This window comes from Peromyscus maniculatus, chromosome 7 (genome assembly GCF_049852395.1).
Source record: "Peromyscus maniculatus bairdii isolate BWxNUB_F1_BW_parent chromosome 7, HU_Pman_BW_mat_3.1, whole genome shotgun sequence".
Lineage (NCBI taxonomy): Eukaryota > Metazoa > Chordata > Mammalia > Rodentia > Cricetidae > Peromyscus > Peromyscus maniculatus.
The window spans coordinates 2,040,081-2,055,805 of NC_134858.1; the positions used below are offsets into that span (position 1 = coordinate 2,040,081).

The window sequence follows — 15,725 nt, forward strand, 5'->3', positions numbered from 1 at the left end:
GAGGGAAGAGAAATAAATTACACTAAGGAGATTTGAAAAAGTCTTAAGGAATTATATTATTTTATATTTAACTTATTTATTCATACATGCATATGTATATGTATATACACATGCACACACAAACATGCACATATGCACATCTATCTATGTATCTATATACCTATTATCTATATATCAACTATCTATCATCTATAAGATACATATGAAGCTATGCCACTTGAGCTGACAATGTTTTTCTCAAAAGCCATAGATCATTTAATAAAATCCCCACTATCAGTAAGAGTTCAAGAGACTCCCCAAACAGTATAGGCTATTGTTGTCTCCTAGCTATTTCAAAATATACAACATTGTCAACTACAGTCACCCTTCCGTGTGACAGAAAGCTAGAATTCATTTCTTCTGTGTGGTATGATTTGTATCCATCATCAAATCTGCCCCATCTCTCCTTTCACATTCTCTAGTCAATCTCTGGTGGTTACTTTTTTCTGTTGTTTGCTTAATTAATGAACATGGATTTTTGTTGAAACAAGGCATTGCACACATTCTTGGAAGTATTTGGATTAGCTCTTCTGTTAGGATGGAATCAATAGTGAAGTCAAGAGCTAGAGATGTAGCTCAGTGATAATGAGAGCCTGCCAAACACAGTCAAGGAAGGCCTGGGTTCAGTCCACAGCACCATAAAACACAGAATTAAACCAAGAAATGTTACAAGTGATTTTGTTTAGAGCTATAATAGGAAACAATCTTGTTTCCAATCAGACACAGTTTTTCTTGCAGGGGAAATCATTATTATACAAGCAAGAAGACATCTTCTTACAGAGCAGTGGACCTTGTCATATTTTGTGAGATATCTATCAGAGTCACAAGTTTGATTTTTAGTCCTACATAGGTAGCCCTGATAGTAAAGAAATCAGCCACAAATTAGCAAAAAGGAATAGGAATGGTAGATGTTCAAGTTTCTAATTTCTTTGAAATATTCACAGAAAAAAAGAGGAGAAAGGGGTTAAGAAGGAGGAAAAAGAAGAGGAGGAAAAGAAGGAGGAGGAAGAAGAGGAGGAGGAAGAGGAGAAAGAAGAGGAGGAGGAAGAAGAGGAGGAAGAGGAGCAAGAGGAGGAAAAAGACTAGGACAAAGAGGGGGAGGAGGAAGAAGAGAAAAGGGAGGGGGAGGAAGAGGAGAAGGAGGAAGGAGAGGAGGAAGAGGAGAAAGAAGAGGAGACCAGTCACTTCACAGAGTCATTTAAGGTTTAGAGTTTATCTAAAGTACCCAGGTATGCCAATTTTCTTCTTAGAAACCAGCTAAGCCTCTAAAACAGGTCAGTGGGCTTTGAGCATAGACTTCTCTGCCCCAGCCTGGGTCTTTAAAGCACAGGTGCTAAGTGGAGGGTCTCTCTGAGACTCACTCAGCCTCTGACAGGCACTTGGCAATCCTGGCAGTTGTTAGAATTGGCTGCTCTGCAGGATTAATCTTTTATCATCAAAGTTTTATCTTTTCCTACCCTTTTCAAGTTGAATCAACAGTTATTTATTAGAATCTTTATTCAAAGAATCTCCCTTCTGAAGGAAAGTTGAAAAAATCATTTTATGATTGGCATTTATTTATAACATCTGGTGGAAGCATAACAGCACAGAATGTTCTACCTAATCATATTTTATTATTTACAAAGTTTCAGCTGTTCAGGTCAAACAACTCAAAGTCTCACTACAGGGACAGTGGTTGTGGAAGTGGATTGGAGCTGGAGTCACTGCTCTGCTTATGAAAGCCAGGGAGAAGGCTTCCTTGGAATTCCACAAATGGTCATGAATTTCATTTACCTAGGTTGCTACTGAGGAGTAAACGTAAGTGATCTGAACACTTAGTTTATAGTTTATCAAAGTAGCAGAGATTTTATCAAAGTAGCAGAGATCCTTTCTTCAGTAAAGTGTTATTATTTTCTTTTACAAAGGGATAACAAGAGGTAGATATTTTACCAATTCCTCTTATAATACAGTATTGTTTCATATTTTAAAAATTCAAAATATATTTTATGATAAACTTTTCCAGATACTAATCTATACATGGAAATGCTAATATATGAAAACTAATGACATACAATCCAGAGCTTGTGAGTGTTAAGGAGGAATCACAGATATATTTTGGCTTTAAGTTTTATCATTGAAAATAATGAAAATGAATGAGCTTTGTAAATGAACTCCAAACTGATAAGTTTTCTATTCCAAACCCAACCGTGGAATTCTACAGTTAAAGTATACATAACAAATTAATTAACTCTGAATTACACTATTTCAAATATATTGTGGATAAATATGAGCAAACTTCCACAAAACCACTAGATGGCACACAGGCACTGCGACTTTGGTGGAAGATAATCTCAAAGTCATCATTGTCTCCAGCAAATGCTATCTATAACTGCATAGTGTTTTCCTACTGCTTGACACAATGACATAGCTCAGTTTTATCTTTTCCTACCCTTTTCAAGTTGAATCAACAGTTATTTATTAGAATCTTTATTCAAAGAATCTTCCTTCTGAAGGAAAGTTGAAAAAAATCATTTTATGATTGACAGGTAGCATTTATTTAAAACATCTGGTGGAAGCATAACAGCACAGAATGTTCTACCTAATCATATTTTATTTCATTGCTTTGTTAATTTATGTCAATAATTTTTATGCAACTAACTCTCAAGGACACAAAAAGGCCCATTAAAATTCTCTAACATTTTGATGACACTTAATCTTCAAAATTCATACTAATGAAGTCCAAGAACTCCTGGTGACTAAGCAAGTATTCTTCTACAGTTTATAGCTTTACAAGGTGTAAAGCAGTACTCCTAACTTTGACTGCACATAAGAACTAAATGGCCTTTGGTAGTAAAGAACTGTCATTTTGCCATGGAGACAAATCATGGGAAATTCCTAATTCTCATACTCTGAACTGGAAGACACATAGAAACAGATTTGGAATGGGTCAACATTTTTATCCAATGTACACCTGAGTAATAATATGAAGCCCAAGACTTACTTGTTCTAAAATGTTCTGAAGCCTCTCTATCTCACAATCTATTACAAACTTCTTCTCTTGTCTTCTGTCAAGCTCTTCTAGCAGTTGCCTGTAGCTGACATCGTTAAAATTTTCCACACATATCGCACTGACATGCCATCCATTCTGTCCTGCTTTTTCCATAATAGCTTGAAGTATTGAATATCCTATTAGGGAGAAAAAACAGTTAATAAAATCATGCTTTTAACTTATGTAGAGACATTCCTTTTGACTTATGTAGAGACTGAATCCACATCAATATTTTTCATGTTTTAAAGGACATTCACATCATTTAGAATCTTGAAAATATGAGTCAGTATTTAAGAATTTTTTTTTAAATTTTCTTTACTCAGGACAATAAACTCTCTTAAGCTGGATTGGATGATGCTGCCACAGTACACCTTGTGTAAAACCTCAAAATCCTCCATTGGAGAATATTCCATTGCTCTAGATATGCTTTTAATGAGATAAAGCAGAACCCCATTGTACCACTCCCCATGGTCAATAACAATTTCATGAACCCATTTGTTATTTTACACTCTAAACAGAATTTGTTTTGAACAATGGTTTAAATTTTCCCTATTGAACAGGGTAGTAACAAAATTTTTGTTTTAACTAGGGAAGAAAAAGTGTACAAGAAAACATTACTATGGTATTTATTGAAGCTGTTATTACTGTCGGTCTCATGTGATGGTTCAGACAAACTATACAGGGATGGCATTAGTTACTAAGCTTTCCTTGTCCTGGCAGAAGAACGATGTGGTCTGGGTATGAGATGAATTGTCCACAGGTGAGGGGCTGAGAACACAGATGCATAAGTTCTTAGAGGAGAAGAATGTCCAAAGAAATGTGACCAAAACTTTAAAAGTGCAATAAAATTACACATGTCACACGCCTGCCTATAAACATAACAGTTGAGAGGTAGAAGTAGGAACTCAAGGTCAGTTTCCTCTGCATAAGAAGTGTAAGGTCATCCAGGGCTACACAGCACCTTGTCACAATACCCCAAACAAACAACGACTTCCAGAAAGTCTGATGAGGTGGCTCAACAAAAAGGTGCTTGTCACCAAAGTTCAGTTTTTAGGTTACATGGGAGAAGGATAAAATAAAGTCCTCTAAATTGTCCTGTGTCATTCACAGGCAGGCAGAGACACACAAACATAAAGCAAGTCAACAAGTAAATAGTTAAAAGCCGTCCTGACAGCCGTGCTGGGAACCAGGACAGCTCACCGAATCTTTCTAGATGAGACAAGGAAAGAGCAACACAGAGAAGCAACCATTTGAATTGAGCCCTGAAGGTTGAGAAAATGCAAGATTGTTGGCGATGGGGTACTGGTTAGGTGCTGGGGTGCTCCTGGGGAAAGGGTGTGCTCTCTGCCCTGTTTTTCACCCAAATATCCCTTCAAGTGGAAGGAGACTGTCAGCCGCAACAGTGTCTTCATGTCTGCATCTTCAGCCCTCAATTTTGAGTTATAACTTAGAGATAAAGAGAAAAAAGACTCTGAATTGATTTAAAAGCATGAATAAAATATTCTATCTAGTCTCTTTAAGATTGTTTAACAGCAGCGTGAGCTCAGTCTGTAGTTGTTGCCCCTGGCTTCTCCCTCCATAGGCTTTGGAGTTAGGCTAGAGAGTTGGCAGGACTCAAAGGGAAAATTTAAAGTGAACACACCTATTTATAAGATAAGAGAACACTTATTCAGTGTCTGGGTGGCACACAAGTCTCAGATTTAGGAAGTCTCTTTTTAAGGTTCTGTTTCCCTGTCTCTGAGTTCCAAACATTGTGATGTGCAGGCAATGTCAACAGATGGAACTGATGATGAGATCATATCTGAAATATAAATTACCTGATTTCCTGCCAAATGAATACTGTGGCAGTCAGAATTCATTTCTATTTAAATGAAAAGAATCCCCAAAGAAGAAAGAGGGCATGTTAATTACAATATGCTTATTCTGGATATATATTGCTCCATTTAGTCTTTCCTTTTGTAGTTCATACCTGTAATTATCTTTTCATATCTTAGCCTCACATTTCCCTTCTCCCACCAGCCTGAAACCTAGCAGTCTTTTATTTCCTGTTAAATGAATATGCAATGTGATAGCCCCTTCCTTCCTTCCTTCCTTCCTTCCTTCCTTCCTTCCTTCCTTCCTTCCTTCCTTCCTTCCTTCCTTCCTTCCTTCCTTCCTTCCTTCTTTCCTTCTTCCTTCCTCCTCCCCTCCCTTCTTTTCTCTTCTTCTTCTTCTTCTTCTTCTTCTTCTTCTTCTTCTCTCTCTCTCTCTCTCTCTCTCTCTCTCTCTCTCTCTCTCTCTCTCTTTCTCTCTCTGGTATATTGGTATATTTGTGTGTGTGTGTGTGTGTGTATTCACTTTTCACCTTTGCATGAAACTTTGGGAGCTAGAAGTCATTATTAAATATCTGTCTTTATCACTCTCCATCTTATATTTTAAGCCAAGATCTCTCACTCAACCTGGAGTTTGCCATTTCTGCTAGACTGGTTAGGTAGGAAGCACCCTGGGTGGACCCACTACCCTGGCACTGGGGTCACAGGTGTGCACTGCTATTCCTAGTTTTTATGTGGTGCTAAGGATTTAAACTCCGGTTCTTATATTTGAAAATACTTTATCCACTGTGCTATCTTATAGATCCTGGGAGCCTTACATTTCTTAAAGTAATTCATAACTAACTTCTTCTGTCCCTAGGACTTGCTTTCTGTTCATAACTGAAGCAAGGTTCCTTTTATTGATTTTTTTATTGGCACTTACAAATATATTATTTGACTTGAATGAAAACTTTAAGAAATGGCAATAGACAGCTTATTTTAATTTTTCTCTCTTTACTTTTATTTATGACCATATTAATATAATTCTAAAAATTTTGCTTGTTTGAGTGTGTGCTGCCAAATGATAAGCATGGACCACACAGTGGTCACCCACCTGCTCTCTCAGATCAGTTTGCAGCTTGGCTCAGCTCTCTACATGCTGCTGTTATTTTTTAGCATTATGTGGCTGTCAGGCCTCATGTGTCCATGTTGCTATTTTTCTTCTGACATGGCTTTTACAGGACATAGGGAAATATGCATTTTGGTGAAATTTATAGTTTAGACAATACCGAAATATTCATACTAACAAAAAACAAAATCAATCTTCAAGTGCAATGTTTCATTGTTGAATCGTTCAGATTTAGTGAAATAAGTGAAATAAGACAAAACCCTAGAACACAATTCTGGTTAAATGTCAAAGAAAGCTGGCCATTGAAAAGGCCCATTAATCATAGTCAGAAATCAATGGTGTCTTTTCAATGCAGCAGGAAGGACATCACACTTACAGGCTCAGAGCCTCCCTGAAGCTTTCAGTCCTTTTATAAAGCTGTTAATTTGCTTGCTCATTATTTATTGGCCCTTAGATATGTGTATCTTTTTTATTTGCCACAGTAGCTGAGAATGCCACTAGGAGAAAGTACTGCATGAGTGTATGGTGATGTAACTTGATTGTTATATAAACTAGAAATCACAAGTTGGGCTGCACACTGTCTACATTTGTCTGTGAGTTAGCCCTTCAAAGTATTCAAAATATGCAATAGAATATTGTTAGTCAAAAGTGAATGCTACTCTTTTGGCTGACTGTCACATAGATAACAAAAAATCATGACTGTAAATAGTATTTTTCATGCCACTTCAACTTGAAAATCTGTCTAATATTTTAATTTCATGTATATTGTTGAAAACTTTCTATGTTCAAGATTTTATAAAGTGTATCAATATCAACAAAGAGACACATTGTCTCTTTACAATGAATGTGATATCTACAAAACTTATAATTAGGTAAGTGCCTGTACATAAAACATAGCATTTTGTAAATAAATTCAAAGGAATCAAAATATTCAGCACTAAAATAGGGAAACACATCTAGGTATACTCACATTATTAGCTTGCAATAATTAATCTGCCCTTTCATAGTTATTAAAGAACACTGTCAAGTAATATAAAGTATCTAGATCATGTTATCTTATTGTACAATGATTATGTTAAATGGAATGGCAGTCAGGTTAGCAGCTCTATTCTATTACATCCTTGCACACCAAAACATCCTATATCATCCATGGAAAGTGGGAATGAGTAGCACCTCAGTGGTGTTCCTTCTTCACCATATGAGTTGGGCTTATTTGTTTTTTTGTTATGTAAGACTTATTTCATGTACCTGTCTGTACACAAATCAGCAGGAGGGTAAACAAGAGAAATTTATGCCAGGGAGGAGATCACTTCAAAAAGGCAGGAGCTATCTGGATGCTATAAAACATTTCATCTAGATGAAGACCAGAAAGTACTACTGTGTTTTCAATAGCATAGTTATGAACGAGCAGCACAGTGTTTGATCCATAAATCATGTTTCAGAGGACTAGGGCATTGAGGAGTAAAGGGGAAGGATGAGAATACAGAATTGATCAATGGGTATGATCAGAGTAACAAAGGTGGGGGATGAAGCAAATGTCACATGTTGAATGTGGGGTAGAGAAATGTCTAGGTTATAGAAAGTAGTGTGTGTGTGTGTGTGTGTGTGTGTGTGTGTGTGTGTGTGTGTGTGTGTGTGACAGACAGAGAGAGATAGAGACAGAGAGACGAGAGATCTGATTCTTCCCCATAAGGTGTTGTTGAGCCTGGAGAGGAGTGATGAAGCCTGGAAATGGCAGCCACTTGCCCCTACTCAAAGTCATCTTCATTGTTTTATAAACTCGATGCAGAGATCTGCTTTCTGGTCTGGCACATGGGTTTGAGGAAAAGCGTTCTATATGCTGTAGATTGGGCTGAGCCAAAGACATGAGGATGATTCTAAAATCCTTGCTGCATTTAAATGTGACCATGCTGGAAGCACAATGTGGATTTAGCAACTATTTAGTTTGGACACTTGCCAAAGCAGTTTAGTACTGAAATAACGTGTGTAAAGGTCGGAGTCCTGACCCCAAAATTTCAGCAAATAGAAGTGAAGCCCGACCTGTCGGCCTGGGCAAACTTGCCGGCAGCCCTTCCCGCTGCGTTCACTTGTGCTCAGGAAGCACGGATCGAAATGAACGCTGATTTCCTTTCCTGTGTAGGTTGAAGGTGTCCATGTAAATCTGGGATAAGAGAAAAGGGCTGACTTTTCTACCAGCGTGCAAGAGTTCAAAATCTACTTTCAAAGTTGAACTGAATGCTACTTTTAAATACAGTTTGAGGCTCCTAAAATATCTTGCCTTTCCTGATGGTAACGTTTCTCTCTCCCCTGTACCGTAGTGCTCATTTACAGTTCAGATGACACTGGCAGAGGACCGGAGAACATTAGGTCTGTAAAGCACTGCGGCAAAGTCTGTGGGTTGGTTTTGGTATAAGCAGTGGAATTTTAACCTGGGATAAAGATAATCAGAATAAATATTATTATCTTATCTTGTTCATCTAGAGATACTGCTGTGACTAAGTGTCTGCCAATAGTATGTGCGGAAGCTTAAGAGTACTTTCCTGGTTTATGGTCCTGTCATCTTGTAGCTGAATGTGAATCCCATCCTTGGCCACAAGGTCTCAGCTTTAAGTTATAGAATAACACTATTCTGTTTGTTTGCTCTTTGTCATTTTATTACGTATTTAAGAATAGTTTGCCTCTACATTCTGATTCTTGTAATCTTTTAAAAATTGTTTCTTTTACTTTTACTTTTGAGATTATAATGTATAATCTCAAAAAAAAATTACATAATTTTCCTCTTCCATTTCCTCCCTTCAAACTCCCCCAAAATACCACTCCTTTTTCTCTTTCAGATTCATGGCCTCTTTTTTTTTTTTTTTTTTTTTTTTTTTTTTTTTTTTTTTTTTTTTACTGATTGCTGGATTGCTGTTACATGCTTTAAAAAGTACAAATTTGAGCAGGGTGGTGGTGGCACATGCCTTTAATCCCAGCACTCAGAAGGCAGAACCAGGTAGATCTCTGTGAGTTCCAGGCCAGCCTGGTCTACATGAGCGAGATCCAGGATGGGCACCAAAGCTACACAGATAAACCCTGTCTCAAACCCTCTCCCTCCTTCCCAAAAAAGTGCAAATCTTTCACAATTCAATTCTGATTCATATTTTATATAGTGTAAGGGTTTTATGATTTGTTATTCTTTTTAAATACTTATATGTTTTAATTAAGATATTATCACATCACTTTCCTTTCCCCTTTCTACAAGTACACTTTATAGGAAACTCAGGTTATTGACTTAGTGGCATGGACTTTTTCTCAGGGACTGTCTATCTAGACTTTTCAGTGAGACGAATAAACTTACCTTCTTTAGTCACTGATATGACAGAAGCAGAATCTTCTGTTAGTTGCAGTTGAACATAATATTGATCATGCATTCAAGTATTCTCAACAGTTTTCAAAAGACTGAAGGAAACCAAAAGCTCCTGTAAGGAGTCTACCAGATATTCCTTTCTATTCCTCTAGGGCTTTTCTGAAACTGGGACAGTAGAGAATTTTATTTCTGTACTTTGAATTGTCGAGTCTTTTAATTTATATATTAATTACTAACGTGATGTGTAATTGTCATTATTGTTTGTCAACCTGACATGATTTGAAATCACCATGGACATGAATCTCTGGAAATGTCTGTGAATGAATTCCTACATTAGGTTAATTGAGATGGGAAGAACCACCTTGAATGTGGGTGGTGTCTTTCTATGGGAAAGAGTCCCAGATTGAGTAAAGAAAAGGTTAGCTGAGCTCCAGTTTTCTTCTTACTAACTATGCATGCAGGAGACCAGTTGCCTCTCATGTTCTCCAGCATGCCTTCCCCTCCACGGACTGGAGTCACTCAAACTGCAGGAGTGAAGTTGGATGGGTAAGGATGTGGGAAGGACCTAGAGGTGATGAGGGAGACGAAACTGTGATCAGAATATACCATATGGAAAAAAAAAACCAAACTATTTTCAATTTTAAAAAAAGGAAAAAGAAAAAGAGGAAGAGAACATTTTAGATGCCACTAAGAACAATTAAATACAATTAGCTCTTTCTGTAAGTGGTGCTGAGATAATTAATAAGAACAACAATAATAATAAATACCACCTCATCTACCTCATCCCACAACCCATAGCCAGAAAACTTTCTGCAGAAATAGGCTCTCATAGCCCTCTTTATATGTCACATGTCTTACAAAGACATTTTTATCACAGTTTCTAATTATATATTTGAATGATGATCAGAGGAGAATCTTTGTCCTCCACCAGACTGTAGATTGATGGAGTTTGGAGCTATTCTTGTGCTCAGAATCTAACCAAGTAGATGGTCAGTGATGGAATGCATGAATAAATTAGTGGGCAGTTCATAGAGAGGGATGAGGCTGTCAAGAGACTCAGAAGTAAAATGTGGCATGCTGGGCCATGTCCAGTAGCTTCAAATGCTTCTTTTATTACCGGACACACACACACACACACACACACACACACACACACACACACACACACACACACGTTATTCAGAACTTGGTCTTTGCTCCTCAAGGATTTTAAGAAGAAAATGCTCCTTAGGAGTATTACATTTGAAGTTAGGAAATATGATAACTGTAGGCAAGACAGAAACAAAAAGCCACTTAGGAGGCCTTGCCTCAATACCACAGATGACAGGCTGTGGAATCATTATTTGGCACCATGCAGAAGAGGGAGAATAGATGTTAGTTTATGAAGATGGAGGAATCACCTGGAAATTGATGATATATTAAGGAGAAAGAAGGGGTTTTGCTCACAAACATGGTTTGTTACGGTTTTTCTACTTACTCCACTGCACTTCCGGTCTTCAATGACTTATGTGAAAACCAGTCCTTGCCATCAACAAAGCATGGGATTAAATCAGAGGCATATTGGAGAAATCCATTTTTCTTTCTTGTTGAGTTATCAGTTAATCTAGAGACAATCTCTCTAGACTTTGAGTATTTTCCATCAGCATACTGCTTCTCTTTTCAATTTTGTCTCTGACAGTGTTTTAAATCTAACACTATGGTACTTCTGTCAACACCTTTACAAACTAAAGCTACCTTCTTTCACTAAGTGAAGCATTCTTGTGCTTCTTGGAAGACTACTTTCCTAATAATAATAAATGCCCAATGTTTTATATATATGCATATATGGTTATTATTTTCATCATAAAGTAAGATTTTTATCAGTTTTGTATCACACTATATAAAACTCACAATTCTGATTATATTCTTTCTATTTTTATACTACACTATCATAAAGCAACAAATCAAATCTACATAAAATACAGCTGGTGAAAGAAGTAAAATACATGTCTGAAGCCTTTTTACACATATGGATCAATGAAAATACTTACAACATAAGTTTGAATGTTATATCTATTTATATGACAATATAATATGACATACTTTGAACAGGCAAAGTGATTATCTGTTCAGGTGGAGCTTCATAGAAGGGAGCATGTCCTGGGCTGTAATACAGACCTCATATGACGTAGGGGTATGTGAGGAGACCCCAGCAGATCATTCAGACTTGGTAGGTGATAGGCAAGTTTGCAGGAGGAACTTGTCTATGCTATAATTTAATAACTTGACTCAAAATAACTGGAACTTATGACAGCTCTGTAAATCAGGTTTAATCTTTACTCTAGGTGTGATAAATCAATATGGTTTCTATGGAATCACCACTACTAGCAGAGCTGGGGATTGAACCTAGATCTTCCTTTCTCATGTCCAGGGTCTTACCACACTTTCTTATGTTGTGTTGTAAGACTCCAACAATTCCTTTCTTTTGTTCCCAAACACATCCCATACCTTAGCATAATCTGGCAGTGCCTATTTTGAAAATTCTTCCTTCCTCTATTACCTTTACCCAGATCAAAGCCCGTGGTCAGAATGACTGCCATAGTAGCTTCATGGGTTTCCCAACTAGTCCTTTGCCATTTCCCTATGCATATAGCCTAGCTTTGAGAATGAAACTTCTCAAGCAAGCCATTTCATGCACCTCATTGGTCAAAGCTCTCCCATTGCTTCTTTCTGTTGGCTTGCACCTCTGATTTATTGATCACCATAGAACTGGTGCCTTTGCCCAGTTGCTGCATCAGGCTTTCCTTGAAGATTTGTCTGCAAAGATGAGACATTATTCTCTCATTTCATTTAGGTCTTTATATGAATGCTTCCATTTTGGGACAATATCCCAGGGTATGTCATTTGAAATTTACCATCTTGCCGGACGGTGGTGGCACACGCCTTTAATCCCAGCACTTGGGAGGCAGAGCCAGGCATATCTCTGAGTTCGAGGCCAGCCTGGGCTACCAAATGAGTTCCAGGAAAGGCGCAAAGCTACACAGAGAAACCCTGTCTCGGAAAACAAAACAAAACAAAACAAAACAAAACAAAACAAAAAACAAAAAAAAAGAAAGAAAGAAAAAGAAAAAAAAGAAATTTATCAACTCTTACCCTGATTGCCTATATTTCCTTCTCAGCTTAACTTTCTCTATAACATTTATCATCAGTGAACCTGCTCTGTATTTTCCACTTTTATCTGCTTATTGTCTATTTATCCTACTGTCACATAATTTCATGAAGTCACTCTGTCTAGAAGAGTACCTGCCACCTATAAGGCACTAAAAAATACATTAAAATAATTAAATATTGAAAATATAGATAGTGGTCTATTGATAACAGTGAAACCTCAAAAGATGAGAAATAAGGAAGAGGTAAATTTGTAAATGCCATTGCATAACATAAGTGGAACCAGTGAGAAAGGGAAGGAGAGGCAATCTAAGGGATGACCAAAGTAAAATAGGCATGTAGTAACACTTCATTTCATCTAGACTAATCTAGAGAGAAAGGAGAATAAAGGGTTTGTCTTAGCTGCTTCAGTTTCTATAACTTGCATACCATGTATATCTGCATACCCAGGAGGTTTTTCAAATTTTGAAATTGCCATTTCTGTTTGTCAAGAATAACCAAATAACATCTTACTTTTATTTGTTATTTATAACGCCTTTTCAATCTGGAGAGATCTTCTTAACTAAAATAAGTATTGAATGTTATCAAAATAACCTAACTCTATTTAACTTGTAATTTGTATATTAGGCCCTAAATGAATGCAGAGAAGAACTGGAGAAATGTCCCAATTTAGGCAGAAGAAGATCATGAGCTGCAGGAGCCTTAACTCTGGATGTCTTAGCCTTAAATTATCCTTCACTAATGTTCTTCAGTTTCCATCATCAGTATTTACAGCAACCACCTTGTGTCATTACAAAACAAACTGCCAAACATTCAGAATTAAATAAGCAAGTGCAAAATCTATTTCTTAAGGAGTCTGATTCTACACGATTAAAAACAAATACTTTTCAGGAAGTTGTCTCCTGTGCCAATGCATTTAACGGTGTTCCCCACTTTCTCTTCTATCAGGTTCAGTGTATCTGGCTTCATGTTGAGGTTTTTTGGTCCACTTGGATTCGAGTTTTGTGCAGGGTGACAGTTATAAATCTATTTGCATTCTTCTAAATGCTGACATCCAGCTAGACTAGAACCATTTGTTGAAGATGCTTTCTTTTTTCCATTGTATATTTCTGGCTTCTTTATAAAGAATCAGGTGTCCATAGATGTATGGATTTATATCGGTTCTTCAGTTCTATTCTATTGATTGACCTGTCATTTTTATGTTGGTAGCATGCTGTTTTTATTACTACAGCACTGTAGTATAGCTTGAGATCAGGGATGGTGATACCGCTGGCATTTCTTTTTTGTTCAGGATTATTTTAGCTATTTAGGAATTTTTGTTTTTCTATATGAAGTTCAGTATTGCTATTCAAAGTCTGTAAAGAATTGGGTTGGAATTTTGATGGGGGTTGTTTTGATTCTGTCGATTGCTTTTGGTAGGATCACCATTTTTACTATGTTAATGCTGATGTTCAATGAACATGGGAGATCTTTCTATTCTCTGTTATCTACTTTGATTTCCTTCTTCAAAGACTTGAAGTTTTTTTTTCTTTTTTTAAAAATATTTTATTTTATAATTAACTTAATTTCACATATCAGCCATGGATTCCCCTGTCCTTCTTCCTCCCACTCCCCAGCCCTCCCCCCAAATCCAGCCCCCCCCCATTCCCACCTCCTCTAAGGCAAGGTTTCCCCTGGGGAGTCAGCCCAACCTGGTAGACTCAGCCTAGGCAGGTTCAGTCGCCTCTTCCCTACACCAAGTCTGATCAAAGTGTCCCAGCATAGGCCCCAGGCTCCAAAAAGCCAGCTCATGCACCAAGGACAGGTCCTGGCTCTACTGCCTGGGGGCCTCCCAAACAGTTCAAGCTAATCAACTCTCCCACTTATCCAGAGGGCCTGGTCTAGTTCCATGGGGGCTCCTCAGCCATTGGTTCATAGTTCATGCATTTCCACTAGTTTGGCTATTTGTCCCTGTGCTTTTTCCAATCATGGTCTCAATATCTCTTGCTCATATATAATCCCTTCTCTCCCTCTCCCTCTCCCTCTCCCTCTCCCTCTCCCTCCCCCTCCCCCTCCCCCTCTCCCTCCCCTTCCCTCTCTCTCTCCCTCTCTCTCTCCCCGATTGAACTCCTGGAGCTCCACCTGGGGCTTGGCCGTGGATCTCTGCATCTGCTTCCATCAGACACTGGATGAGAGTTCTTTCATGACAGCCAGGGTGTTTGGCCATCCGATCACCAGAGTAGGTCACTTCGGGCTTTCTCTCAACCATTACCCGTAGTCTATAGTGGAGGTATCTTTGTGGTACATATACACAATGGAGCACTACTCAGCAGAGAAAAACAATGGCTTCATGAGGTTTGCAGGCAAATGGATGGAACTAGAAAAAATCATCTTGAATGAGGTAACCCAGACTCACAAAGACAAACAGTATGTACTCACTCATAAATGGATACTAGATGTAAAGCAAAGGATAACCAGACTGCAGCTCACAACTCCAGGGGGGGCTACCTAGTAAAGAGGACCCTAAGAAAGACACAGGGATCACCCAATGACAGAGAAATGGATGAGATCTACATGAGCAAACTGGGGGTGATGGGGGTAATGGAAGGCAAGGGTCGGGGGAAAGCGAGCTTAACGTAGCAGGAGATCCCAGCTGGATCAGGAACAGTGTGGGAGAATGGGGAGGGAGATACCATGATGAGTAAAGACCCCAGGGGAATAGGAAGAAGCAGAGTGCTAGAGAGGTCCCCAGAAATCCACAAAGACTTTAAGTTTTTTATCATGCAGTCTTTCATTTGCTTAGTTAGAGTCACCCCAAGACATTTTAAGTTATTTGTGACTATTGTGAAAGGTGTTGTTTCCCTGACTTCTTTCTCAATCTGTTTGTCATTTGTGAGGCTGTGGAGCAAGTGAAACACTCCTCCACTGCTGGTTGGAGTGTAAACTTGTTCAGTCACTTTGGAAATCAATATGGAGGTTTCTCAGAAAATTAAGAATTGATATACCTCAAGACCCAGCTATACCACTTTTGGGTATATACCCAAAGGACATTATATCTTACCACAAGGATACTTGCTCAACTATGTTTATAGCAGCTTTATTCATAATAGAAGCTGGAAATAACCTAGATGTCCCTTAAGCAAAAAAAAAAAATCAATAAAAATGTGGTATGTTTATACGGAATATGAGCTGTTAAAAACAGTGACATCATTAAATTTGCAGGCAAATGGAACTTGACAAAAAAATCATCCTGAGTGAGGTAACCCA

General features: G+C 38.0%; 1 protein-coding gene across 6 annotated transcripts in view; it reads right to left on the reverse strand.

Annotated features, from left to right (window-relative positions):
- Positions 1-15,725, reverse strand: part of Gria4 (glutamate ionotropic receptor AMPA type subunit 4) — a 384,585-nt gene that overhangs the window by 97,528 nt on the left and 271,332 nt on the right. For all 6 annotated transcript variants that reach the window (XM_006983747.4, XM_016002319.3, XM_006983746.4 and 3 more), the window contains exon 5: positions 3,020-3,204. In XM_006983747.4, the coding sequence (XP_006983809.1) occupies positions 3,020-3,204 (185 nt within the window). The remainder of the gene's footprint in view (positions 1-3,019; positions 3,205-15,725) is intronic.